This window comes from Poecilia latipinna, unplaced genomic scaffold (assembly GCF_001443285.1).
Source record: "Poecilia latipinna isolate Pla-1442-1.1 unplaced genomic scaffold, P_latipinna-1.0 Scaffold140, whole genome shotgun sequence".
In the NCBI taxonomy this organism is placed as follows: domain Eukaryota; kingdom Metazoa; phylum Chordata; class Actinopteri; order Cyprinodontiformes; family Poeciliidae; genus Poecilia; species Poecilia latipinna.
The window spans coordinates 164,714-191,759 of record NW_015112756.1 but is presented as its reverse complement, the minus strand read 5'-3'; the positions used below and the strand labels follow the sequence as shown (position 1 = coordinate 191,759).

Below are 27,046 nucleotides of genomic sequence, written 5' to 3'. Positions count from 1 at the left end.
GGTGTTTTTATTATAAATTTCTGCTGGAGTCCATGTATTAAGATAATCATACCCATATTAATTGCTTTCCCATTTTAAATAAAAACAACTGTATTATGCTAATTATGTTCATACTGTGAAATATGTTATTTTTACTCAGTGTAAGCATACTAAGAGAATCTCATACTGGTCCATACTTAGCCTCTTAGAGTAATAATATGGATTAAAGTTAGCAATGGAGTCAGATTGTCCTGTGTGTTTCTGCCTAGTAAGGCCAGAGGCTTACATGGAGGATTTAAAGAGCCACAGCAACACCACAAGCACTAGGGGGAAGGGGTTTACCCACCGAGGGGCCAAAGGAGGGAGGGCAAGTAGGGAGAGGGGCAGGCTGGATGGGATGGCTACTCTGATCAGGATCCATTTCCAGCCTGGGCCTTGGAATGCCTTTGTTCTAGTTACAGGTCTCCATTTTCCTCTCGTCCTAATCCCGGCCCGCCTCACGCCCAGTAACAGAGCAGGGGCAGGTAACTCTGCCACAGGCATGCCTCTCTATTTACAGAGCCGGCCCCCACATAGGAGCCCGCTCGCATATGTGGTCATAGATGAAGCAGCGCTGAGAGGAAGTCGAGTTTATGGAGGCTGTCGCTACCCAATTATTTATGAGGCACTTATTTTGGGATAAATCTAAACAGAAGTGCTGTTAAATCTCCTAGTGAAGGATTGGCAGATATTAAACTTATACTAAATCACACGGGATGGTATTTCTGTGCATTCAGAGCAGAGAAAATGTCACTTTGACTGAGATGTTTCTCCAGACTAGATCGACTGTTCCATCTTGGGAGCGTTAGGTTGTAAATAAGCCAAACAAAATTAAAGCTATAACCACGTAAAACAAACCACCTCCCATGTAGTGCTCAGACATCCTCCACATTCTTTAGCAGAAGAGAGATGCTCCTACATAAACACATTTTTCCGAAAGTAAAGATATCCAGCAACACTTGCGCTTTCCATGCAACGGCCACGGCCAGGCCGCCTTAAGCCCCCTTCATAGGCCTGCCAAGAGGAGTCTGTGGTACACTGTGCAGGACTCGCAAAGCCCTCTCCCACGGCTATTAGTGACCATTCATCTGGGGAGCCTGGGAAAATGCCTCTCCAGCCTGCCGTGGCCATGGGGAAACAGGCTGGCAGGTGTTCCCTCCCCCTAAGCCCTGGCACCTGTGCAGGGAGAGGAGGAAGGACCCAGCTATGTCCTGTACTCAGACGCGCCATAGGTACCATTTTGCCACAGCCTCTCCAACCTGACATGGGACCATGACTCTAAAACACAGCAATTCACTTTACCTGAGCTCTGCTGCACACAGAAAAGATCAATGTGGTGATTTCTGCGGACATCTGGTAATGTACTCTGGCGGTCTGAAATGGCCATTTAACTAAATCCGTGTAAAATTGAACCTCTCGGCTTACACTCGACCCACGGTAAACTACGGAATCAATATTGCATTACTTAAAATAAGCCTGAATCAGACTAAAACACTAATGGGATGGATTAAACGAAAAGGAAAGGTACTTAATCACACACCACCTCTTAGATGCCTTGCATAAACAAGAACATTCTGCAGAAAACAAAACTCCTGCGGAGAACTGTGAAACTTTTTGTCATAGAGCACGACCACAAAGCTGCTTTTACTCAAATATCTTCCTGAATGACAAAAATGCCTTCCTCAAAGAGCAGAGGACCTATTATCCACTCATTTCGATCTGTAATTACACTGAGAAATGTGGGTGTGTTGAGAACAGTCTACCAGGGAGAATGCATGAGGCTTCTCCCAAGTTCCTCTTCCCTGGGCTGCTAAAGCCCAACATGTCCGATCTAGATGTCCAGGAGCCAAAATGTTTGGTGGGAAAACTTCCTTCTGTTTATCTCTCTGAAGGCACAAATAAATCACATCACTAGGAGTTATTTATCAAGTCTCAATTACAGTAGCTGGGAGAAAAAGTATGGAAGAAATCTCCTTTTAAGATCTGATAACGCACAAAAAGCCCTTAAATTATTATGGCACAATATAGTTTAGGTACAGAGTCTTATAAAATATCAAAAAATTCAGCAGAGTGTTAATTTTGTAAAATTACCACAAACCTCAGTGCGTTTTGTTTGAATTTTTTTGTGATGGATCAACTCAAAGTAATGCATGATTGTTAGATTGAGGGGAAAATGATACAAGATATTCAAATGTTTTTACAAATACAAAATCTGAAAAAGTATGACATGCTTTTTTTCTCTGCCCCATATACTTTGATGTCACTAAATGAAATTTAGTCTAACTGCATTCAGAAACCCCCTAACGCCATTTAAATGCCACAAGAATTACTGTTTAACAGGAAACATGGAAAAAAAATTGCTCTGATCAGTTGAAATAGTACATGGCACATCTCCCTGCATCCCCACTGAGACTGGTGGCAGCATCATGCTGTGAGCATGCTTTTCTTCAGCAGAGATGGAGAAGTTGGTCAGAATTGATACGAAAATCAAATCAGACTAATTGGAAGCTGACTGCATCTCCATCCACAACAACTTTCAAAATTCTTGGGTGATGAGTGACAACATTTGCTTTCCCTTTGGGATTAATAAAATATTTTTGAACTGAATTAAATTTACACATGCTCTGTGTCCAGTCTGCGTTTCGCAAAGAAGTACTTCAGTGTGTAGGTGAGCAAAGTTAGTAGACACATAAGCTAAAAAATTTGAAGCAATACATGGCTGTAAATATTGACTCAGAAGGAATGAAGTCAAATGCACGCCACACTTATTTTTCTTTTTTTACAAAATACTGAAATATTTAACTTTCCCATTTATTTTTTATAAAAATCCAATAAAATACATTGCAGTTTGCAGTTGTGATGTGGAAAAGTTTAAGATTTACAAACAGCTATGCAAGGTATGCAAGTATATGTTAATCCAATCATCCACAGAGAAAACACTGATACAAACGTTTGCTCTGAAGGGCTTTGGAATGCTTTAAGCTGTTGATGGCTCATTTGTAGTGCCAACAGCTGAGGCTGCTACCCTGTTTATACTGCCCCTGTGATTTCACACTGGCACTGATTCAAACGCTGCCTCACACAGGACCCACAATCACCACCGCTTGCTCCTTTGGCCTATTCTCAGGCTAGACATCAGCACCTGACATTTTCTTCCTAATGCAACGACGTACAGGACGTGTGAACATGTTTAGGCACATAGACGCCTCTCTCCAATACAATTCCACTGTAAAATAGCTGAACTTCAGTTTCAGTAATTGCCTCCGGACAGTTTGATGTCAGGTTAGCATATTATCTGCTAATGGAACAGACAGGCTCTGTACTTAATACTTAAGGAGGTCGAGTATGGCATCATGTTCCACTGGCTACCTTCATTTTGGCAAATCTGTAGGGAGCTTAATAATTTTCACATGCATATTTAACTGGTGAAATAGCGATGGTTCCCTTGTTCAGGCAGTCGGGTGTATCTGTGTGTAGAAACGTGGGGCTTCAGTCTGTGGTCTTCATCATTAGAGATGTCTGTCTCTCCTCCGTCTGTCACTGAGAATACGAGTCAGGCATTTCAGTAACCGTACACTGGCAGCCTGTTCACACCTAGCCCAGGGGGAGGATATAAACTCTGCAACACAGTTGCTCCTCTGACTCCCTCCACTCGTGATCCGCATGTAAGTAAACATGAACAAGAAAAGCAGGTGACGGGTCACGAAAATTAGTCCATAATTGTAAAGTGGAAGGAAAAGGCTAGGTTTTCCACATTTTTCATGTCTTTTTTTTTTTTTTTTTTACAACAAAAAATCTGAAAAGGGTGGACATACCTTTAAAGGTATGTCTGACTGAAAAATTTCCCTATCCTCAGACTGGGTGGAGAACACGAGTAAACTGTAATATATGTTTTTTTCACTCTTGCCACACGTTCTCAATTAAATTCAGGTTTTACTTTGACTAAGCCATTTTAACAGATGAATATCAGCCAATCTAAACTGTTTCACTGTAGCTGGAAGGTGAACCTTTGCTTCAGTCTCAAGTCTTCTGCCTCCTCTACAAGTTTTGTTCTCAGGATTTTCCTGTATTTAGTTCCACCCACCTTTTCATGAACTCTTACCAGTTTTTCATGTACCTGCTGAAAGAAAAAAAAATATATATATCACATTCCCACAGCATGATGGCCTTTGCCATGTTTTTATTTTAGAGATTAAGTTTTTAGCATAGTATACAGTCCTTTGCATGTAGGCAAAATATTCCCCGTTTTGTGTCATCTGACCTTTTTCTTCATGTTTGCTGTGTCACCCACACCTGGCTTGTGACTAAGTTTAGATTAGACTTTTTATAGCTTTTTGCCAGCCATCGCTCAAAGAACACTGTATCGCTCGCTTGCTTCTCAGAAAAGCGTTCTCTAACAAAATAAGGCGGCCCTGACAGAACAGATGCGTTCATTCTTAGCTTAGATTACACATTTGGATTCTATTTACTCCGCTAACAAGTTGTGACCTCAGTTACACTGGATTTTATGTAGAGTTATTGAAGCAACGGTCATATGAGTTTCTATGCAGCCCTTATCAAATTAAAAGTATGTTTTGAAATTTCTTTCCGCTTCATAATCGTGCCCTACTTTGTGTTAGTCTATCACATAAAATCCCAATAAAATACAGTGAGGTTTGTGGTTGCAACATAAAAAGAAATGCAGAAAAGTTCAAGAGGAACATCTTTGCAAGGCATGGTACATGTGTATGCGTGAGAGGCAGAGATGTAGCCAGAGGAGAAACTTTATGAGATTGACTGCCCTGTAATCCCACTCCCACAGTGCAGCACCGCTGAGTGAGCCCAGTTTAACAGTGCTTAAACGCTACCTGTAACAAACGCATCTGTCTTACAACGCACAGCTGGAGGTTTCTTAAATGCTAGCCTTAGTTGGTGCTTCAAAGTCAAGTCTGCATGTCGCTGAGGGAATGTGCACACATTTAAAAAAGAAAGAAAAAAAAAAAAGAATAAATGACCTTAACTGACTCGCATATCTGCATAATTTGTTGATCATGCTCAATGACTGTGCAGGCAATAGCAGTTGTTTTTGATTCATTTTCCACTGAAATACAAGCACGGGCAGAAAGCGTCCACAAATGTCCCACCAACAGGAGAGAAACCAACGCTTACTGCTTTAACAGATTTACATCTTGTATGAAGAAACATGGAAGACTTGCCAAGCCAAACAGCGCAACACAATATAAAAAGTCTCATATCAGCGCTCGCCTCCACGGGTCACGCCCTGGGCGTAGGACTCCGCCGTGTCCCGACTGGTTGTGTTGTCTTTACACCCACACACCTCAGGAAAAAAAATGAGCATAAGAAAAATGGTTTTGACGGTTTTGTGATTCTTTTCCCATCCTGCTCATGATAATCGTTTCGGCACCATAATTTAATGGAGTAATGGTTTCCGTTAACAGTCAAAACAAATCAATAACCTCGCAGTTGATGGAAGACACACCTAAAACAAAAATGAAGGAAGGCAAAGATGACTTTATCTTGGAGGAATGAGCAAAAAGATGCAGGCGATTAGATTAGGCGGATCTGATCAGTGAACTGAAAACCCAAATTCGCCAACCAGCCCCATTCATTTAAGGGACTCTGCCCCTATTCAAAAGACAAATGCATCTCTCAACACAATGTACTTTGTTTAAGTTTAAGGTAAGAGAAATATGCATTGGTGCAGAAATTAACACACCTGTAAGAAAACGAGAAATCAGTATTGGCCAGAGAAATCCTGATCGGTGCATCTCTCTGGATTACCTCTCATAAAGAAGGCCGAAGCAGGGGCCAACTCCTTCTTCTGTTTAGCTCGTCTTCTAACATGCAGAACCTCTTCATATTGCTTAACCCTCTGGTCCACTGGGTCACGAACAAGGGATGCAACCTCCTGCAAACGGCAGAAGTTTGCCATGTAATGTAGGTAAGCTGCTATAGGAAAGGTTTGAATTTAGACATAATCGCGGCAGGAGTCAAAAAGGAGAAGAGAGGAAGTTCTACATGACAGGTAAGTACAGAAACTGTGCAAGTGCCTGAAGGAGAAAAATTACCGGGTTTTTTTTTTTGTTTTATTTTTTTTTTTTACTTATTTACTTGCTTTGTCTGTACCTCAACTTGGTCTGCGGTAAACCAGCTGGTGGACTCTGGGCTCCCCAGGGGCAAAACATGTAGATCCACCAGCACGGCAAAGTTCCCACACTGTTATACAAAGAGAGAAAAATAGTCACAGGTTGTTGAGCACACAGGCAACAAAGGAAATCAGAGTGTAAGTGACTGACAGTGAGGCAAACCACAACGACCTCCCGTGTCTTCAAACACAAGCCCCAGGCCACTCACAGCATCAGTCCCCTCCCTCTCATTTTGCAGTCTAGCTATCTTTACCGATCTCTTTACACAAAAAAGGTATGACCCTGTCTGTTTACTCATATTTTCCATCTCACAACACAAAACTATTTTGCAATAGAGCTCTCGCCTCCAGCCACAACAGATTGCCGTAAGACCCTTGTTAAATGCAAAGGTTTTCTGTTTACTCTCCTTCCTTGTGAAGCATTAAGGAAAAGGCTGCAGAGTTGACAACAATGGGCTTCCAAAAGTATTCATACCCACATGTTTTTATGTGAAAGCCACAAAAACCTCAGTGTATTTTGTTGGGATTTTACCTGATAAACCAATAAAAAGAACAAAGTGAAGGGAAAAAGAAACAGTGTTTTTTATTTACAAATACAAACTGTGGAATGCATCTGTAAGCATCCTCACTTCCTTTATCCAAAGTCATCTTATAAATCAATTGAAATGTAAATAGAGCTGCTCTGTAAAGACCCCACAGAGCTCTGTCAATCTATTATTTGAAAACACAAAGATGATGCAATAAAAATTTACCAAGGCACAGCTATCCATCAAAATTCAGTCTGTGAATTAATCAGAAAAGCAGCCAAAGGGGTCATGCCAACTCTGGAGGAGCTGCAGAGATCTACAGCTCAGGGGGAAACATCTGTTCGCACAACTATTAGTCCTTTACTTGACAAATCTAGGCTTTATTAAAGAGTAGTAAGAACAAAGCCATTGTTGAAAGAAAGCTACAACGACTTTCTTTCGTTGTGGCTTTGAGTAGTTAAGGTTTACCACGATGAGCCATGCAGGGTAAACAGCAAACAGATGGAAGAAAACACTCTGGCCAGATGAGACTGAAACTGAACCTTTCAGCCTACATACAAAACCCAATGTGTGGTGGGGTACCAGCATGTTCCTGAACACAGCATTCCCACCAACACATGATGGTGGCCGCGTTACGCAGCGGGAGTGATTCGCTTCAACTTGGGAAGCTGGTCAGAGGTGATGGTCAAGGTGGATGGGGATAAATGCAGAGAAGGAAATCTTCCTTCTCTGCATTTATGAAGCATAAACTTCTGCGATAATGTGCAGACAAAACTGCAACAGAAATGTTTAAATGTTTAGTTAAGTGTTAGAACAGTGTATTCAAATCTAAATAAAATAGACTACAATACAACAGAATAGAAATATTCCATATTGCCTTACTGTGGGGAAATTCAGATGTACCAGCAGCAAGTTACAAATAAAAAAAAAAAAAAAAAAGAATAAAAAATTGAATAGTAGGTTTCACAGCAAAGGAAGTAAAATACTATACAGGTATTAAAACTAGCATAATTCAGATCCAAAGAAATTTGCATTTGAGTTGAAATATTTAAAAACGTACAATACTTCTGCACAGAAAAACAAAAAAAGCATCAAATTCAGTTCAGTGTATACTAGAAAATGAGCAGATGCATTTAAAAAAATTATTAAAGGAGGGCTAAATCCAAATGCTTGCATCACATTTCAGATTTTTATCTGTAAATGAAAAAAGAAAAATAATCAAAATAATGTATCCTTTTCATTCCACTTTGCATTATTATGCATGTTGCTTTATCACATAAAAGTCAATTGAAGTTTGTTATTACAACATGAAAAGATGTGGACGATATTAACAGGCAAGGCGGCCAGACAGCTGTTCCATCTTTCTCAGGCTAAAACGACTTTGCACATCAGTACAAAAGCTGCCGGCAGCAGAGAACAACTGGATGTAGGTCTCGTGTGAACTTCGCCTCTCCCTGGACGAGGAAGTAATGGATGGACCGCGACCACCCACACCCCGAGACAGAGGAGCAACCATCGCTGGCCCCAAAAACCCAAAGTGACACTTCAGCGAAAACAAAAAGATCCAAAGTCCTGACACGGATTCCAGGCTCCCTCTGCAGACCTGGGAAAGAGCAGTACTGACAGCAGAGCTACTGGTTTTACAACAGAGAATGTTTTTCCAAACCCAGGCCTTTGTTGTGAGTCAGGCTTGTCCCCTGAGCTTCAGGACCCCAGACAGGATGACTAAATGTCCAAACTCAGACTGAAAGGATGCTCCTCTGACCTTATTCTCAGGATGTTAAGAGAGGTTGTATAAGGGAAGGCTCTGCTACTGCAGAATTTACTCTGCTGCCTTTCTCACAACTTTGCCTCAAAACATTAAAAGAGAATACTGATGATCCTATCTGCTGTCATAAAACTAGAGCTCGGCTGTGAATGTTTAGTCAAGTTGTACAAAAAGCTACATAAAACCACCATCCAAATAGAGCTGCCAAATATTTTGCATATTCTTCTTCCCATGGGAACGTTTTCAGTTCTCATTGTCTTTCTGTTAGAAAATTAATAAAGTGAAGCTGCTTCCTGGTTTCCCCTACAAGCTCAAGCAGAGGAGAGGGCGCCCCCATATGACTGATTGGGGAGCGTCTCTATTCTTCTACAGAATATTTTCCTAGGGCTCTGCTGTGCGTAGATGCATAGTGAAAACACAATGCTTTATCTTTGTCACACTTTCAAAGGGGTGAGAATGCTCTGGACCTAAAAAGAAGGTCCCATGTTATGTGCCACATCCTCCATAATATGTTTTTATGCATGCGTCCTGTCAATGTCAGCTCATCCCCAATGGATGAGTATTCTCTTCATGTTGTGACCTTTGTCTCGCAGCGGTCCACCGGTGACTGGTGGCCTCTGACGACTACCCATGCATGGGAAAGCCTAGCAACAAAGGGTCAGACCTTGTCAATCACAGCATGGACCCCAGTAGTGGACTTGACATATGCAGAGTGGGGTTCTCATACGAAGTCTCAAAAGTCTGACTTTTAAAACACGGGAAGAAAAAGTACAAGACCAACATGGATATCATCTTTTTCTCACCTTTACTCGACTAGTGGCAGAAAAAAAAAAGATGCTAAAAAGATGCAAAAACATGGTTGTGTCTTTTTATTCGATGTATGTAAACTGATGAACAACTTATGGGAATAAGTTGAACCTCAGCAAATCAAAAGAGCATTACAGAGTGTAAAGATGAAGGAGAGGTGCAGCAAGCTGATGTGTTTTCTGTGCTTCTTATTGAGCGTTTTAGGACTGGAAGGTGAACATCGAGTAAAAACTCAGACCAAGTTGCTGTTATCACATAAGATCAGGAGACGCAAGTGGGAACTGGATGCTGATGATCAACAGTGGTCTGGCCTCTTGCACAAAGCAGCATGTGATCCTACAGACCTCTCAGAAACGAGGGGGGGTGAGTTAGTCAGGAATGCTCACTAATGCAATCATCCTAATGAGAAACCAATTAATTTGCAAAGCAAAAGTGCCGGTTAGAGGAAGGAACAGATTTATGGCAGGAGTACCCGTCTCTGAGCTCAGACTGTGCTGTTCATGTGGAGCGCTTTTAAAAAGGACAATTGTGTTGAGTCGAGTGGGCCAGATAACACAAAAAACAGTCAAATCTAATTTTACACAAAGGCTCTGACTACAATCTGATCATGTGGGCTAATTTTGTCAACTCCTAGCACAAAGAGTGACCAGTGGTCTCCTGGCTGAACTATGCCATGACCTACGACCCTGTAAATCCTTGCGTATCCCCTATGAGGCCCAAGTAAAATCTCCCTGCAGAGTCTAATGAGATATTGTTGTACATTGAAAGGGATTTGAATTCATTTACTAAAGGGGAAATTCCCCGCTTACTGCTGAATATTAAGACAAAACCAACAACCTCAAAGCTCACTTTAATGGCATTATAATTATCTTAAGAACACCCATTAGTTTTCTACATATGTCCCAGACAGCTTAAGAGTATTTCCACTTCGTATAGCTGGTTTGACACGTTTAAGGCTCATAGAAACTGTTGTTGTTTTGATAAGGCAGTAAGTTGTAAAGGAAGTGTCTCTATTCAGGCTTTCTAAAGTGGGCCACCACTGCTTTGTTCGCCGTCCTGCACCAGCCTTCAAAATTCCTGAGCAGAGGTAGCGAGAGGCGCTACTTAATACCAAATCCTTTATTGTGCCATCTTTTGTGTGCTGTCACTAAATAGATGAATAGGACTGAATCTTCCCGCAGGCTAAGACTACCTTCTTTATACTTTGTGTCCTTGCTGCCGAAGTGATCAATATTATCCAGTGTTTCCCAAAAGAACCCATTCAACTTGAGCTTTTTCACAGTTTGAATCACATTCCAAGCATGAGCCTTATCTATTTTATGACAAAGTACTGCGTCGTGGCAAAATACAAAAAAGGGTACCCTGCATTTGGTGCAATTACAGCAGCTTTGCACATCTAGAGACTGAAATGTTTGCTCATTTTTTGCAAAATACTTCAAGCTTCATCAGCTTGGACAGTCTTGCCACTGATTCCCAACTGGATCAAGGTCTCAACTTTGACTAGGCCATGTCTAGGGGGTTTTAGTCTCACTGGAAGGTAAACCTCTGCTTCATTTGTAGCTAGTAATTTGCAGCCTCTAACAGATTTTCTTCCAGGATTGCCCAAAATGTATCTTTAGCTCCTAATTTATCTTGAATAAATTATATATATATATAAAAAAAAACAATCAACTAATTTGGTAATTGATTAATCATTAACTGGATTATACAGACTAAATTAAATCCATTTGCTAGAAGAATTTTTGCTTCCTTTTGTTTCATTTTTTTGTAATGTAAATGCATCAAAATAAAGTTAATTTTAATCTCAATAGTCAGAGCAGCAATTAAGATAAAACTGTACAAAAAGTATATTCATATTGCATTAAAGTTAAAAAACAATAAAAATTTCTTTGTCTGTAAATATGTTCTACCAAGATCTCCTCTGTAAAAGAAACAATCTACTGTTAAGCACCTTGTGCTCAATTTTTAATCGCTTGATCAAAAAAAAAAAAAAAAGTCAGCAGATCAGCTTTACACTTTATTGATGCTAAGTCGAGCAGAAAGGACAGAGCTTTTCACATGTTGATCATAGAAATATATTTTTAGCTGCAGATGCATTCTTTACTACAAATGATCAAGTGTTCACTAACGGGATGCTATGCTATTGCTTTCTAAACAATAAAATGTAAATTTTCTAACTAAAGAAAAATATATTCACATCTTTTATTACTGCATATAAAGGTTTGAATGAAAAATCTGCAGAATGTAACAAACATTTTTATCCAATTAATCATCAGAATAACCAATTACTAAAATAATCGTTAATAGTTCAAGAGGCAAGAATGAAAGTCGCAGAAAGAATCGGAGACTAAAGTTGCCTCTCCACAGGAGAAAACGCTCTTACTTCTGCCTGCAAGTAAACACGTCCTGACTTCAACTTTCTGACGGCCACTTTGCCTTTTCTAGTCCTCAGAGTTCTGGTGTGTATCACTTTCAGTTCCCAGAACACTCTCCACCTTCCCTTATCTCACTCCCAGACCTGGCTCTCCATCCTCCTGCCTGAGCCGCTTCGAGTTGGGCACTGGGCCCAAAATCTGGGAGCAGCTTCACCCGCCTCCCCACCTCGCTGCCCTTTGCCACGGCTATCGAACAGTATAAGAACCAGACCTTCTCGGACTGCACTTAGCTCAGAGGCTAACACTAACCAGCCACAGATGTTTACACTGAGAGGGAAGGGGCTGGGGATGCAGTCTCACTCAATAAAACTTGCATCTCTCCCTCTCTGCCTTTGTGTCTCTCTTTTTCTGACTCTCTCTCTCTCTCTTTGCAATCTGCAGAAAACCCAGGGGAGCTCTTAGAAGTGCAGGCTTGACAGACCTGCTTTTTGGCTTTATTTGCCTCATTCCCAGCTCTCTCTCTCTCTCTCTCTCTCTCTCTCTCTCTCTCTCTCTCTCTCGCTCTCTCGCTCTCTCTGTGCACAGTGAGTCACCTGGGTTTCCCCTAAAACAGAACAACTTTTCTCCTTTCCAATTTCTTAAAATGGCCAAACTACACAGAAAACGTGAGTCTTGACTAACACAGACCCAGATGCTATTTAAAATTGGCGGACGGAAGTGTTCCGTCCGAGTGCAAAACTCCTTTCATTCATTCAAATATTAGCACACCTGAGTCCGTTTTTATTTGATGACACAAAAAAGAGAGAGACACAACCCAGGAGTGGAATTTCAGCAGCAAGAACAGACAGGAATATCTCCAGGTAACAACTCGGCAAACAAAGCATAGGCATACACATACTGGAGAAATTAGAAGACAGAAATAACAAGCTGGGAAGTGTTGGGTCCGATTTGGAAATATACAGAACCTTGCAAAAGAATGTTTGCCACATTTTGTCACGGTACAATCAGAAACTTCAAACAATTAATAAGGATTTAATGCAACATGCATTTTTTTCGATCTCTTTTACCCTTACGCCCATAAATAAAATGCATTGCACTCCGACAGGTCTGCCATGGACCGCCATAGTGATACACGGTGGGAGCAGCATCATGCTGCAGGGACAGGAATGCTAACTAGAGCTTTTGAGAAAATGAATGGGGCTAAATAAAGGGCAATCCTGACAGAAACCATGTTAGAGGCTCCATCAGACTGGAGACAGGAAAGGAGGTTCGCCTTCCAGCAGGACAACAACCTTCAGACATACAGCGAGAAATACAGTGGAGTTGCTTGGGCTGAAGCATATTCATGAATATGAAGAACGAGCAAAGAGTTCACACTCTAGATGTGAAAACTGATAAGGGACTTTATCTCAAAAGACTCACCACTACTGCTACTGAAAGAAACAGTTCCAAAAAAGCACAAAATGTGAAAAGTTCTGGGGGTATGAATACTTTTGCGAGGCAGATGGAAAACAGTTTTTTTTTTTTTTTTATCTTTTTGTTTTGTTTTGCTTTGTTTCATGGATCTGGGAAGAATCAAATTGTTTCCAATCACAAAAATCTCAAAGATTTTACTCGATGCACTATGTGTGGTCTTCTGTGAGCTCATCTACAGAGTGACAACACTACGCAGCACATAAACCTCTGACATTAAACTGCTCTGCAATACCTCAAACGGTTTTGTTTCTAAAAAAAAAAAAAAAAAAAAGAAACATCTCGGTCTCAGACAAGAACTCAGGGCGGCTGGAAAGTCAGCAGTGAATAATGCTAATAGAAGGCAGATCTGCTGCAGCAATGTCCCGCCAGACAAGCAAGCACATCGGTGGATCATGTTTTTAAGCCTGCAGGCCCCCTATTCGGGAGGTCTGAGAAGTGGCAGGTCACTATATAGTCTAAGCCCTTTTAAGAAGGAGCATACCAGAACCTCCTGCAGCTCTACAGATCCACTGAGGGAGCAGCTTTAAAAACACTTCAGGGAGACAGAATCATAAAACAACTGAACAGCCTTCTTAGCGTGGCTAAAAATTCATGACAGTTCCTCAGAAATCCTTTGATAAATATTATGCTATATAGACAAGCAACACCTCAGCTCAACAGATTTTCTAAGTATTTAAATCATTAAAAAAAAAACTTGTTTTGTCTTATGAGAAGTCATGGGCTGAGCTTTGGCTGCTTTTGTTTGGACCGATTCATTTTAACATACTTGTTCGTGGTTAGTTGGTTAAGAGTGGTGGAGGCTGTGCGCATTTTCTCAGGCCGACTAACACAACAGTATCATTATGTGCCAAGTGGGACGGAACATTCCTCGAACCTTCAGGGTTTTACTCTCCCACAACCAGCCAGCGGGGGTGGTGGTGGGTTAACCCGTATGCAGGCATGCATATGAAACAAATAAGGAGACTGAATCCAATATCTGGTCAACTAGGCGCATATGGCATTAGGGAGGATGTGAGAGATCAGCGCAAATGTCTGCAGCCCTCATCCCAGCCTCTCAATAATGAAACATCAACAAAAAGAGAGAGCAGCAGCTTTTCCCGCACTTAACAAAAACATCTGACGTGCATTATTTCTGAGAGAGAAACTGACTGAGGATGAACTGCACGGCTTTTTTTTAATAGAGCAAGTTTCTCCTGTGCTGGATGCTTGAGCCTATTAGCAACAGGATCAAAGGTTAGTCAGTGAGAAATTGCACAAGGAGATCAGACACTTGAACACGCCACAGTGGGGAGAAGCTGAAAAGCATATCTGTACTCCCCTCTAGTGGACAAAGAAAAAATAATCCAAGAAGAGAAGAAAAGCTGCCCGGTGCCTCTCTCCAGCAGTCATTGAACAGGTGTTTTCATACCCAATATAATGCATTTCAGAAAACGATTAATCATTTTATAATGTTTTTAAACACGGACAAAGTCTAAATTTAATTTGTAATCAGCCTCCTTTACTCAAATACCCTTAAAAATCCACTGCAACCATCCAGACCTAAGCCAGTTAGTAAAATGAGTCCAAATGTGTGCAATTCAATTAAACCCCAGCTGTTCTGTGAAGGCCACAGAGGTTTGTTAGAGGTCAGCATCATGAAGACCAAGAAACACAGCAGACAGGTCAAGGATGAGAAAGATTTAAAGTAAGGTTAGGATTTAAAACATTGTTTCACATTATAATATTTCACAGAGCACTGTTCAACTTATCATCTAAAAATGGAAATATTGTGGCACCAAATGCATGCCCTTCCAACTAAACTGCCAGGCAAGTCAAGGCAGGTCAGTTGAAACCGAGGCAAAATGTGATCCTACATAATATTGACTGGCGCTGATTATTTGAATATAACAAAGATTGAATAAGTATCCACTTAATCAGGCACTACTTTGTTTCCCCAATCAAAAAATATTGCATTTACAGTTGCGACAGGACAAAAAGTGGAACGGTCAAGTGCAAAAGGTTTTTCAGTTCAAACTTGACGGCAGTTCAAAATGACGGCTTTTGTTTTGAGCATCAAATGGCATGCACCAAAGCCATCGTTTTGAGATCAGATAATTTTTTTATTTATTCTTAATTTTGAAAATATGATCACAATTTGAGAAATTCTAACATCAACTCTGCAAGGTGTCAAAGGATAGATTTGTTTTTACATATCAATGCCTAAAAAATTGAATTAAATATGGCAGACATGCTCCCTAACATCATAGTGATTCAGGGTACAGGGGGCCTTTGGGGTTTGACTTACTCTACCTACCTTAATGACAAACTTGAAAGGAGACATTGCTTCACAGCACCTGACAACGAGAACACAGCTTGAATTATGTCTAAAATATTGGCCAAAGATGCTTACCTTTAAAAGACAAAAAGGAAATTACTTCTTCAGAAATTTAGTGGAGGACAAACTAGCACAGGTTTTAGAAATCTACTTTTCTACAAACTATTGACAAGTAATTTGTAGTTGTGAAAACTACTTCAAATTGAAAATCTAAGATTTAATAATATTTATAGAAAAAATACAAGACAGGGCAAATTATTTTTAAATACTGTACATAACTTATGCTTATTTTAATTATTTAAAAAAAAACTAAAAGGGAATCTCCAATGCCCTTAAACCAGTCTTTAGGAAGTTAAACATGGACTGAAATAATCCACAGTGATTGCAAAGTATTGAAATTATATATTTTTTTACATGCATAACATTTAAATGCATAGCATTTTAACACCATTTTTGCAAGCAACCCAACTTATTAGGTTGGATTCAATCTCTTCTGTAAAATGTGCACCGAGTTGTTCTACAGTGCTTATAAATACCTTTAAAATACAACAAAGGAAATTACTTCTTCAGATGTTTAGTGGAGGACAAACTAGCACAGATTTAAGAAATCTAAGTCCTGCGTTTTTTTGTTTTTGTACACAGCCTCAGAACTAACATAGTTTACGTAATTCTCAATATATGCATATAAAAATTCACACAGCTTTTTTGTAGCTTTACAACAATAATGAACCCCAGTATTCCAGACGTACAGGTCCAAATTCAAACCTCGAGTATTTTTTTTTTCCTTCAGTAAACAACTAACTTCAAAAACGACAAATACCTGCCATTAATATAAGGTTGTTACTTAATGGCATCACAATTACACACTATTAAATAAGTCAGATAAAACCTCGCTAAAGTGGGAGACATATGTAAAAATTTCATACCGCCAACCGTTTTGAACGACATATGCAAAGCGCCTGGTGATGACGTCAATTTATTTTGCTGTCCACCAACTGCCATAAATATCAGAAATTGTTTTTACTGGGAAGATTCGCAAAACAGAGCCTAATCAAAATATAAAATAATGCACATAAGTTATATTTTCACTCTTCTGTGAAAATATAAATAAGCGAGTAAACTAAACGAATCAGCTTGAGGGAGTTACTGTGAAATACGACGGGCGGTCGCTGAGGACCATGGAATCAGTACGGCACAACAGCCGCCATATTATGAGTGTCAAGTTTACAAGGCATCTGTGGGATTAAACGCTGTAACCGCTACCATGGAAACGAGTGGTGTTCGTATGTTGCCTGTTGTTCTTTTCTACTTTGTCTGTCGTCAGTTTAAACAATTTAAATAAAATTGCAATGTTAATTTAAAAAGAGTAAACTTTTTAAAGCACTGCAATATTTATTAATACGTTTTAAGCATGTATATAAAACCTTTGCATTTTTTTGCTAATGTTTTAGTTAGGCGGTGTTAAAAACCACTAAGTGAGTAATAGCAAGTTGACACCCTTACATTTGAAGCAGCATTGATGTATATAGCGAGTTATTTAAGTTCACTGATGCAGATGTCTCGAATCGTGAAGAAATCTCCCTCTGTCTGTACGGATCTCCCTCTGAACAGCTCAGATGTTTGTAACAAACTCCGCTTGATGAAGGAGCTTCTCAAGTCTTCTTACGGTCCTACTGCCAGGCTGAAACAAGTTCATAACAACATCGGAGGGGCCGTAGTGACCACCTCCACCTCATCTGTTCTCCTTCAAGCCATTTCCTCTTCTCATCCCATCGTGAGTCTGATAAAAGGCTCCATTCTGAATCACGTCTCCCGCTTTAGTGACTGTGGTTTGTTTGCTTCTATTTTCTGTCTGTCTCTAATTGAAGAAGCAGGGCGGTGTGACCTCAGCAAAAACGTGATAATCAGAGTAAACAAACACCTTCTGTCTCTCTGCACTGCTCATCTACAACAAGAGGACTGTGGTTGTAAAGTCCAGCTGGATTTTTGCAGCAGCCAGAGTTTAATTACTTTAGCTCGCAGTGTTATCTCCAGCAAACCGACATGTGTGCTTTCAGAACCAGAATCAGCCCACATCAGCAGGCTGGCTGTTCAAGCCTTCTTACTGACTGTTCCTTGCAACATCCCAGATAAAGTCCGGCTTGGCAGAACAGTTACTATCCCAATGGAGGGACACTCTGTGCTGGAATCAGCCGTCTTTCCAGGCCTACTATTGGACACGCCTGAAAACATTTCTCTTGGCAATCTTTGTAGTCCACTCCGTATGGTTCTGTTCAGTGCATCTCTGGCTGGAGATCTTAGTGAACTTGGAGATGGTAGGATCGAGGTGCATCAGGGTGTGGACACTGACTCACAGATCGTAGATCAGCTTTTGGAACTTGGAAAGCAGGTGCTTAAAGATGAGGTGAAGTTATTTGTGTGTCAGAAGGTCATCCACCCAGTGCTGCAGCACTACTTGAGATGCAATGGTGTAATAGTCATAGAGAGACTTGGAATCAGCCTCATGGAGCCACTTATTCAGCTGACAGGTAGGACTTTGTTTCATCCAAATATACAGATAAGTACAAATACAATCTAGATTGCATAGTATTGCTTAAAAGTACAATAACGGTGAAGGGGATGCAAGGCATCTCTGAAAATGAATTTTTTTGTACAATAGCTTTTGTGATTAATGTTCTCCCTGTCCAGTCGGTCAGATTAGACAGTTCATTTACTATATAGGGGATTTCTGAATTCAATGGTGCTCACTGAATTTTATGCAGGGTGGCTAAACTCAAATAAACAGAGACATTTCAGATTTTTATTACTAATGAAAAAAGTGAGAAAAATGTAGAATTTTCTTTTCATTTTACAATTATCCACTACTTTGTGTTGATCTTTCACATATAATCTGAGTAAATCACATTCTGAGTCGTAAAATGACAAAATGTGGACAATTTAAAGCTGATTGCATTCTTTTGGAAGCCTCTGTAAGCACCTACATGTACACTGCGTTTCATCAATGTCTGTAGTTTGCAGTTAAAGTACATTTTGCTCCTGGTTTACTTCTCTAATAGGTGCTCAACCTGTGGCAACACTGCACACCACAGTCCCATGGGAAGCCTATGGAGAGGTCCATAATGTCAGTGTTAGGCCGTTTGGATCCAAGACAAAGCTGCATTTACACCCTGCTGGGAAAACAACCATCTGTACCATGATCCTCTGCCACAGGAATGAAACGATGCTCAGTGAACTGAAGGTAAGATAAAATAGAAACTACAGCTCCATTGTTGGTTTTAATGCATAAAGTAAATTAATAAAGGATATTAAGGATGTAAAATGCATGGCGGTGCTATTGTTTTTCAATGATACATGGCTCTTTATGCCTATGTTATAAACCAATATTTTTTTTAAATGCTGCAGCTGGTGTGCCAGAAGACGGAGCATGTGTTGAGGCTCACTCTGAGGGAGCCGTGTGCTTTACTCGGAGGTGGCTGCACTGAAACCCACTTAGCTGCTTATGTCAGACACCAGGTCAAAATCCTTTCCATTTATTCATTTTTTATTAACTTTACTAGGGCTGGATAATAAATCAGTAATAATATATGTTATGGTAGCCACAGGATCAATGTTAATAGATAATGTATCTATATATTTTCAATATATAGAACATTCACTGAACTCTTATCCAGAACCACACGACATTCTGGGGGATGTAGGCAGAGGGAAAAAAATTAGACACTCAGCCTCTCATGGTTAGCTAAGCAAGGTTGGTGGCATCTATTAACTCACTCAGTCTTTGGTTACCTAGCAACAACCTGCAGCTGAGTAACTTGTGCAGTATCAGTTTAAGGTTTTGCCACCCTGCCTCATAACTTCTTAAAAGTTTAAAAAAAAAACAACAGCATGTAGTGAAAACTGGATAAAAGAGAAAAGGTCACGTCACTAGTTTTCCAGTATTCCAGATATTTAAAACAAAAATAGATATCACCTGATCCAAAACGCTTATATTGTGAGATGTTGTTTTCAGCCATTATCGTCCAGCCCTAAACTTTACATTAATCTTAGCTTTTGTAATGATAATATCTTCTTTTACAGAGCAAGAATGACGTGTCGGAGTCCTCACCTGTTTTGGGCTGCTCACAGACAGAGTACCTTCTTGCCGCTGAGGCGTTCTGCCGCTCTCTGGAGTCGGTGGCCACGTCTCTAGAGCACGACGACGGGGCTTCTCTCATCGACCTGACTCACGCACACCACTGGACTCTCCCTTCAGATGCTGCAGAGGAACATCTGGAGGACGCTGCGGCACTCTGTGGCTGTGGAGTGGTACAAAGCTGCCAAAATAAAAAGTGGAGCTACCTAAACACTGAATATGCAGAGTTCTCCCCAGAACCCTTGTTAACAGCGTCACCGCTGCAGCCGACCGTACTCGACTCCTTCACAGCTAAAGTTAACGCGTTAGAAGTTGCCGTGGAAACTGCTAATCTTGTACTGGATGTGAGATATGTCATTCAGGATGTGAACTAACTAAAGAGATGTGTTATCAACAATGACATAACGTCACAGACACACTTTTGTGATTTTTAATTTTATTATTACGCTATGTAAACAGTAAATTACATTTTTACTATTCTTATTCAGCATGCAGAACACTCTGGCAGTAAATTAATTCACATCAATATAGCATCCCCACTGTAAAACAAAATGGTGGCACCATCATGCTTTGGGAATGTTGGTCTTCAGCAAGAAGCAGGAAGTTCCTACCATCTCTTCCATGGATCATAAAGAGTATTGTCCTCAACTCCAGCGTCTTTCTAACCATATGGCCAGAAAGAGATATAAAGAGGAGCAGCAAAAGCAAATGAGGTGGATTATCAGAGCTTGTTAACAACTTATGGTCTCATCCAGGACATGTTACTGTGGAACATCGTCTCTACTGCCCAGATATTGAGCTGTTGGCATGTCATGACAGCCTTCAGAATGTTCTTCAGTGAGAACACTTTTCAGTTTTATTACAATACTGACTGCTACCGAAGATCCTTCCTGTCCACAGCATCACCATCCATGACAACTTAACATTTGAAAAGTGCAACACATAAACACAGAACAGTTTTGTTCATGTACTGTTTGCAATCAGCCTTAGAGCATAATTGAATATTTGGAGTGCTGGTCAGAAGTTTATGAGAATTAATCTTGCACTTCGGTCCCTCGGTGTTTGCAGCAGGATGCTGCATATCTTCTATAAGTCTGTTTTGGAGTGTGTAATCTCTTTGGTCATCATCTGTTGGGGCAACAGCATCAGAGCGAGGGACAACAGAGTCGGTGAGAAAAGCTCAGCAAGCTGATGAAGAAGGTTGGCTGTTTTCTGGACTGCTCTGGGGATGATGGTGCAAAGAAGAACTTTTCATAAAGCCAAGAAAATTTTGGACAATCCTTAGCATCCTCTACATCATAACAAAAACAGTTTTTAGTCAGAGGTTTCTTCAAAGCTGCTGTTATACAGACTGCTACAAAATGTTGAACTACATAAAGCCTAATACCAGAAATAATGGTAACTGGCCTGAAATGTTATAGTGCTTTATCTAGTTCAGAGGGTCAAAATGCCTTACACTGCAATTAGTCATCCATTCATCTGACAGACGGAGTGGGGATTTGAATTAGCAACCCACTGTTTACAGAACAAACTCCTGCCTCAGAGAATCAGAACATCGAACTTTTTTTAAATTGAGCTGGTTATTACCCACCTTTAAAAAACCTTAGCAAAGTTTCATGAAACATTAAATGGACTCCCGCTTTTTTTTGTTTTGTTACTTTTTTTGAAATATGTATTGACCGTATGGCCAGAAAGAGACAAAAGAAATATCAAATTCTAATTAAATTCTAATTAAATAATACTCCTTTCATATCTTAAAAAAATAAATAAAATTTCAGTTTTGATGTGGGCACAAATGATAGTAAATCATGACATTTTCTTTAAAAAAAAAAAAACCATCTGATCCACTGAGCAATGAAACGGACCTGAATAGAAAAGCCTTTACTCCACAGGGTCCAGTCCAGTCAAGTCAAGTTTATTTGAACATCACATTTTAGCAACAAGACAGTTTGCAGCGCTTTACACACACATCACACAGTATCCAGTTATGAAACAAGTAATAAACATTACATTTCATCAAAATCAAAGGTAATTCTAACACATGGGGGTTTAGACTTGATTTAAAGGAACTCAGTGTTTCAACTGTTATGCAGTTTTCGGGAAGTTGGTTTCAGATTTGTACATATTACCGTATACTGCATATTGGTGTATATAACATTTAATGACACATTAGGTTGTTATGAGTTGCTGGACACTATTAAAAGCTCTTTTTTGTTAGTTTGTTTTAGTGTTTCTTTGTGCGCACAGCCATTTTGGATTCCTGAATAAAAGCTGGCACTCGTACCTGCAATTCTGAGAGCATCCACCAGGCGTCACAAAGCAAAAACAAGATTCTGTCGAGAGTTTTGAGCAAAATGGCCTTGAAAGGTTTCATAAATATCAGAGTATAAAAGATAAATTAGGTGTTAAGAGGGCTGAAAGCACAATTTAGATGCAGATTCCTAAAGCCATCTGCCAAAAAAGAGTTTGCATGCTTACTTTATTTCTTTTCCTTTTTTTAAATGGTCGCAGGGGATTGGTGCCTTTCTCCAGCAGTCGTTGGACAGATCCCCAGTCCATCACAGAGCAACACAGAGAAAAACAACCATGGGAACCACACCCTCATATATACAAATTTAGCTACCATTTAATCTAACAGTTATGTATTTGAACTGTGGGAGTACCAGGAGAGCACCATGCATGCACAATGAGAACATGTAAACTCCATGTTCTCAGAAAGACCAAGGATAGGGAGTCGAAACCAGCACCTTTATTCTTCCATAAACGAGAATGTGCAGAACCCAAACACACGCTCAGAAGGTAAATTCAGCTGTTTGACTCATGTATGGTGAAACGCGGATGCATTTAGAAGTTGAGGGACTGAAGCTGTAAAGGGTGGACTGGAGACACTTGACTAGATCCTCCATCAGGGGGCAAATAACAAGCGTAGACACAATTTGATACAGAATGAGTTTGAGGAAAACATTCACTTTCTTAAAAATAGTAGAGGCCTCAAACACATCCATGCAGGTGCAGCAAACATCTGTATTAAAAATGGTACACTGAGTTTATAGTGTTTTTTTTGTAATACTGAAAACTCAAAATGGTTTAAAAACCCTAAAGACCACAAAAATCACATTCTTCTAGTCATACTCACCAACACATACAATTGCATACACTGATACGCAGACAAGTAGGCAACTCTGGGTTAAGTGCCTTGAGCAGGGGAACATCAACATGTGACAGGAAGAAGCTGGAACCTGCATTATTATGTTTTTATGGTGTGAAGCACTTCGAACTGTCTTGTTGCTGAAATGTGTTATACAAATAAACTTGACTTGACTTGACTTGGAACCCACAAATTCCAACTTCAAAATTATTACTCTACCCAGTGAGCCACATTTGCCCTCTGGTGAGGAGACCGTGTTCTTTTTCTTCAAGGCATAAATAGATCAAGGGCTGCACGGTGAGAAAATTGTGGCAATAAAGTTCTGGGTTTGAATCCCAGTCTGCAGGCATTTGTGCATTTAGTTTGCATGGTTTCCCCATTTATGTGTGGGTTCCCTCTGGGTACTCTGGTTTCCTCAGCACAGCACATGTTTAAAAAGAGCAACCTTAAAAGTAGAGACCTCAGAAATATGTCTATAAAATATCATGCGTTTGGTGTTCTAGAGATAAAACTAGAACCGTTCCCCAACAAAAAGTAATGAGAGGATGTTTCAGAAGATGAATGGAATCAAAGCCTTTCGAAACCTGGGGTATTCTTTAAAATGTTCCTTATAAAACCTGCAACAAAGATAAGAGAAATTAGGAATAAAAGAATCGACAGTACAAAAACAGGGATCATTAATCTTTTGAAAATATTGTAGGTACTTGTGATGGTAATAGGCTCTTGGTCCAATAAAACAGAGGCTAAAGACAGCAATTGAAAATCCTGGAAGGGACCATGTCACTATGGCATAGCCAAACCACTCCACCAGCTCCCCAAAGTAGTTGGCACCAGACACATATTCAAATAGGCCTCCTGCAGGAGATTAAGGAGACCGTGTGAGTGTAAGCACACTTTGGAGGAGAGTTTGCTTGAGTATAATCAGGTTCATACCTGCTGGAATTTTGTAAACTATCTCTTTCGGTTTCCTCAGGTTGCGCAGAATGTAATCGCTGTGTATATTAATGGCCATTCCGATGTAAAACACCACTAAGCCTGAAACAACATGCAACACAACTAACATTTCACAAGCCGTCTTATGTTTAAAACGGATTTAAGATGAGAGGGGGGTTGGGGGGGAAGAGGGTGTGCTTACCAATTGTATAGCAGTAGCCAGCTGACCATTTCTCATCAAACTGGGCACAGTGCAGCAGATAGTGACCCTGCAGAAAACCGTTCAAAAAGCAGAAGAAACCTCCTGTGGTCATCACACTCAGAGGGAAAGGCTGTCCTCTGGTTAGCAGGGAATACACAAATGTCCTGTGATAGACAGAAAGATAACAGAAAGAGAAGGTAGACCAAGAGGTGGAGGTGTAACGTTACTACAGCTCATATCCTGGATACGTTCAGCCATTCCTAAAATCAAGGTCCCAGAGTTTGGAAGCAGAGTAGGTAGGCACAGAATCCAAGCTGTTTGAGGTCGAGTCCGAAGTGCTTTATTTGGCCAGCAAATTAGCCTGACCTGAACCTGAACGGAGTATTGTTGAGAGGAAGTTGAGAGGCTGCAGAGCCAACAATGTGGATGAGCTGAAGGTTGCTTTCAAAACAATCTGGGCTTCCACAGCAGAACCACAGTTTGATCCCCTCCATGTTCAGCTTCACTGATGCAATAACTCATGCAAAAGGAGGACCAATCAACTATTGAGTGCAAATACAGTTCATGACAATGTTATAAGAGAGTGTATCAGTAAAGACCAAAAATGAACAGAAATAAACACTTAAAATATGTCTTATGAATCTACTGAGCTGATTTATTGAAATAAATTAACTTTTCTAACATTTCAAGATCCAGCTGAATGTAAATGGCTTTCCCATTGCTTATATTGTCTTTGAGGTAAAATGATAGAAATTTTCAAACATAAACAAGGTCATATAATATGAACCCTAATCCCCCAGTACCAGGGGCAGAGATAAACTTTTCCCCCTACACTCATTACTGCATGTCCCTCCAGTTCAACATAGACATATTTGGCATCGACAAAAATGTCAGATTCTTGGAAGCTGATAAAAACCATTAGAGTGGAGCAGGAAGCATCTGAGTTTATGTCCAAGGGCTGCGGGACAGATGTCAGTGACCAGAGAGCCTTCATCAAAAAAACATTGTAGGGAGCTCTGGAAGTGGCAAAAAAATTATATATTTTGGTAGTTTAGGGAAAAAAAATCTGCAAAATGTGTCTAAATTTGGTGTAAGCTTTCATATTTTACACTGGATTTTGCAAATCCAGTGTAAAAAAATGTGGAAGTAAAGAAAAGAAGAAGAAAAAAACATACTGTTTTATTGTAATTGGATGAAAAATAAATTAAAAATAATAAATTAAAATAATGCAAGCACATAGCTGTGTAAAAATAATTTTATCATGTTTAGTAAGTGAAAACACAGGAAATCTGTTTAGTAGGTGGTGGCAACTTGTGCCACTGGAAAAAAAAAAACCTGGGAATGTTTTAATGAAACCTCTGCAAATTTGCTCTAGTTTATGTCAGCTGCATCAATCTTTGCACAGGTGGATGTACGGTTTCCAAATGTTTACATTTCTAAAAGGTTTATGTACTGCAAAGTGCAAAAACATTCTGGCAAGGGACAAAAAAAAAAATCCTAATTATTTTATGCATCATCCACATTTTTAACTATAGCAGCATCCCAAAGGTTTGCTTTATTTTGGTACCAAGATCATTGAAATAGTTTGTCATTGCTGAGTAAAGCTAAACTACATTTAGGTATATTATTTTAAAGACGTACTTCAGACAACCCTGTGGGGCTTATGAGCATCCTAAATTAAGCCTCTCTCTTTGCTCTTACCTGTGGAAATAGTGCAGACAGAAGGTCTTTAGCAATATGGCCCTCCCCATAGTGGAATATTGGCGTGAAAGGTGCATCAGCAGCAGGGGCATCAGAAGAGCTGGCATCTCCTGCAGGAACCAGGCGACTCTGGCAGGGACCATCCTAGCTGGAGCGGTGGGTTTCATGTGGCGTCCATAGGAGGCCTGTGCCTTCCTGTGATTGATCAGGTGAAGAAGTCCTGCCAGCAGCATCCCACAGCTCAGACAGTTCACCACGCTCTCATAGCAGTGCATCTTGCAGATCTCGTCCTCCACTCTACAGTAATCCCTTCTAGTTCCGAACTAATCCTGAGTATCTGTTTAAAGCTGAATGGATGTAAACAGCCTCTCTGTGACTCCTCCCAGAGAACACAGCCAAAGTCTGTCAGCCAGCCTGCTGAAACATGAAAGTGTTCCCTTTTTCACAGCTTATGTACATATTTTGCCTGAGGCGAGGTTATGATTATCCCGCCCTCCCGAGCACAAATTTAGGTTTTGCAGTAAACCGGGAGCAACAGCCATGGAGTCATCTGTGACAGATGACTTCTGGTAAGAGCTTGCTTCATGTTAAAACTCCCTAATATATGCGTCCATCCAGTTAAAAAGCTCACAAAGCAACTTGGGCAAAGAAAAAAATCCGGAAATCTGATTGTTTTAATAGATTTATTTGTGCACTTGCACATTATTTCCTAATTGAAATAGGACCAAGTAGTTAAAGCTTTTCAATCTCCTCAGCAACTGCTTGGATTACATGAATGTGGATGAGCACGTTGTTGGCACACCTGTCAAATTAGATAAACAGGGCTAGAATTAATAGATGAGAAAAAAAGGAAATAACTGAAACAAGTTCAAATAAAAGCTGAAAAGACTCCAAACGGTGAGAAGCAATCTGATTTCTACAGTATGGCTCCCAGGAAGCTACAGAGCTGAAAGGATCATTACTTCCTGTTGTTACTGGAGATAATAATCATAAATTTTCTGCCGGATAATGCAAATGTAATGAGATTGAACTGGAGTGCTTTAGAACAAGTTATGCTTTTTAAGTGCTTCTCCTGTTCGTGGTGCTGCCCTGAGTACACAACTCCAAAAATTAGATCATCACTGAAAAGTTAATTTAATTAATTCATTCATTCAATTTTAAGAGTGAAACTAGAATTTCATAGAGACCGATAACACAGCATGATTGGCCTAATTTTTAGAGCAAATATCTTAGTATACTTGAGACAAAAACTTGAGTGACTATTCAGCAAAACATAGGAGCATATTTTGAGTAAATAATTCCTTAATATTGACAGAAAAGTATTAGTTCTGCTGGCAGATTATTTCACTTACAACATTGGAAAAAGTTTTGATATAAGTGAAATAGTCTGCCAGCAGAAATGTTTTTTTTTTTTTTTTTTTTTTTTTTTTTTTTTTTTAACCGGGGCTTTTTAAAGATTTTTTTTTTAAAAAAAAAAACCCCTTAAAAACAGGCAATTAT

The 27,046-nt window shown here is 40.0% G+C and overlaps 3 protein-coding genes across 8 annotated transcripts in view; 1 reads left to right on the top strand and 2 right to left on the bottom strand.

Moving 5' to 3' along the window:
* Positions 1-17,003, bottom strand: part of slx4ip (SLX4 interacting protein) — a 43,662-nt gene extending 26,659 nt beyond the window's left edge. For 2 of the 5 annotated variants that reach the window (XM_015028954.1, XM_015028959.1), the window contains exons 1-4: positions 16,934-17,003; positions 15,410-15,449; positions 6,145-6,234; positions 5,800-5,926 (exon numbers count right to left, since the gene is read on the bottom strand). In XM_015028954.1, coding sequence (XP_014884440.1) covers positions 5,800-5,926; positions 6,145-6,234; positions 15,410-15,449; positions 16,934-16,947 — 271 coding nt within the window. In that variant the 5' untranslated portion in view covers positions 16,948-17,003. Of the gene's footprint in view, positions 1-5,799; positions 5,927-6,144; positions 6,235-15,409; positions 15,450-15,898; positions 15,967-16,356; positions 16,645-16,933 lie in introns of those variants that run through there. The other 3 variants (XM_015028956.1, XM_015028955.1, XM_015028957.1) reach the window with 3 other exon arrangements.
* On the top strand, positions 16,934-19,979 carry mkks (MKKS centrosomal shuttling protein). Its single transcript, XM_015028953.1, has 4 exons — positions 16,934-17,958; positions 18,487-18,668; positions 18,833-18,943; positions 19,508-19,979. The coding sequence occupies exons 1-4, from the start codon at positions 16,950-16,952 to the stop codon at positions 19,934-19,936; spliced, it is 1,731 nt and encodes a 576-aa protein (XP_014884439.1). The 5' UTR covers positions 16,934-16,949; the 3' UTR covers positions 19,937-19,979.
* A 1,152-nt stretch (positions 19,980-21,131) lies between these two features.
* srd5a2b (steroid-5-alpha-reductase, alpha polypeptide 2b) lies at positions 21,132-26,887 on the bottom strand. Of its 2 annotated transcripts, none has more exons than XM_015028960.1 (5): positions 25,547-26,887; positions 23,846-24,009; positions 23,644-23,766; positions 23,415-23,565; positions 21,132-23,327 (listed from the first exon to the last, which is right to left on the bottom strand). In XM_015028960.1, the coding sequence occupies exons 1-5, from the start codon at positions 25,819-25,821 to the stop codon at positions 23,261-23,263; spliced, it is 780 nt and encodes a 259-aa protein (XP_014884446.1). In that variant the 5' UTR covers positions 25,822-26,887; the 3' UTR covers positions 21,132-23,260. The 2 variants fall into 2 exon arrangements, with proteins under 2 accessions (XP_014884446.1, XP_014884447.1); XM_015028961.1 differs by having other exon boundaries at positions 23,644-23,745.
* Positions 26,888-27,046: the final 159 nt, after the last annotated feature.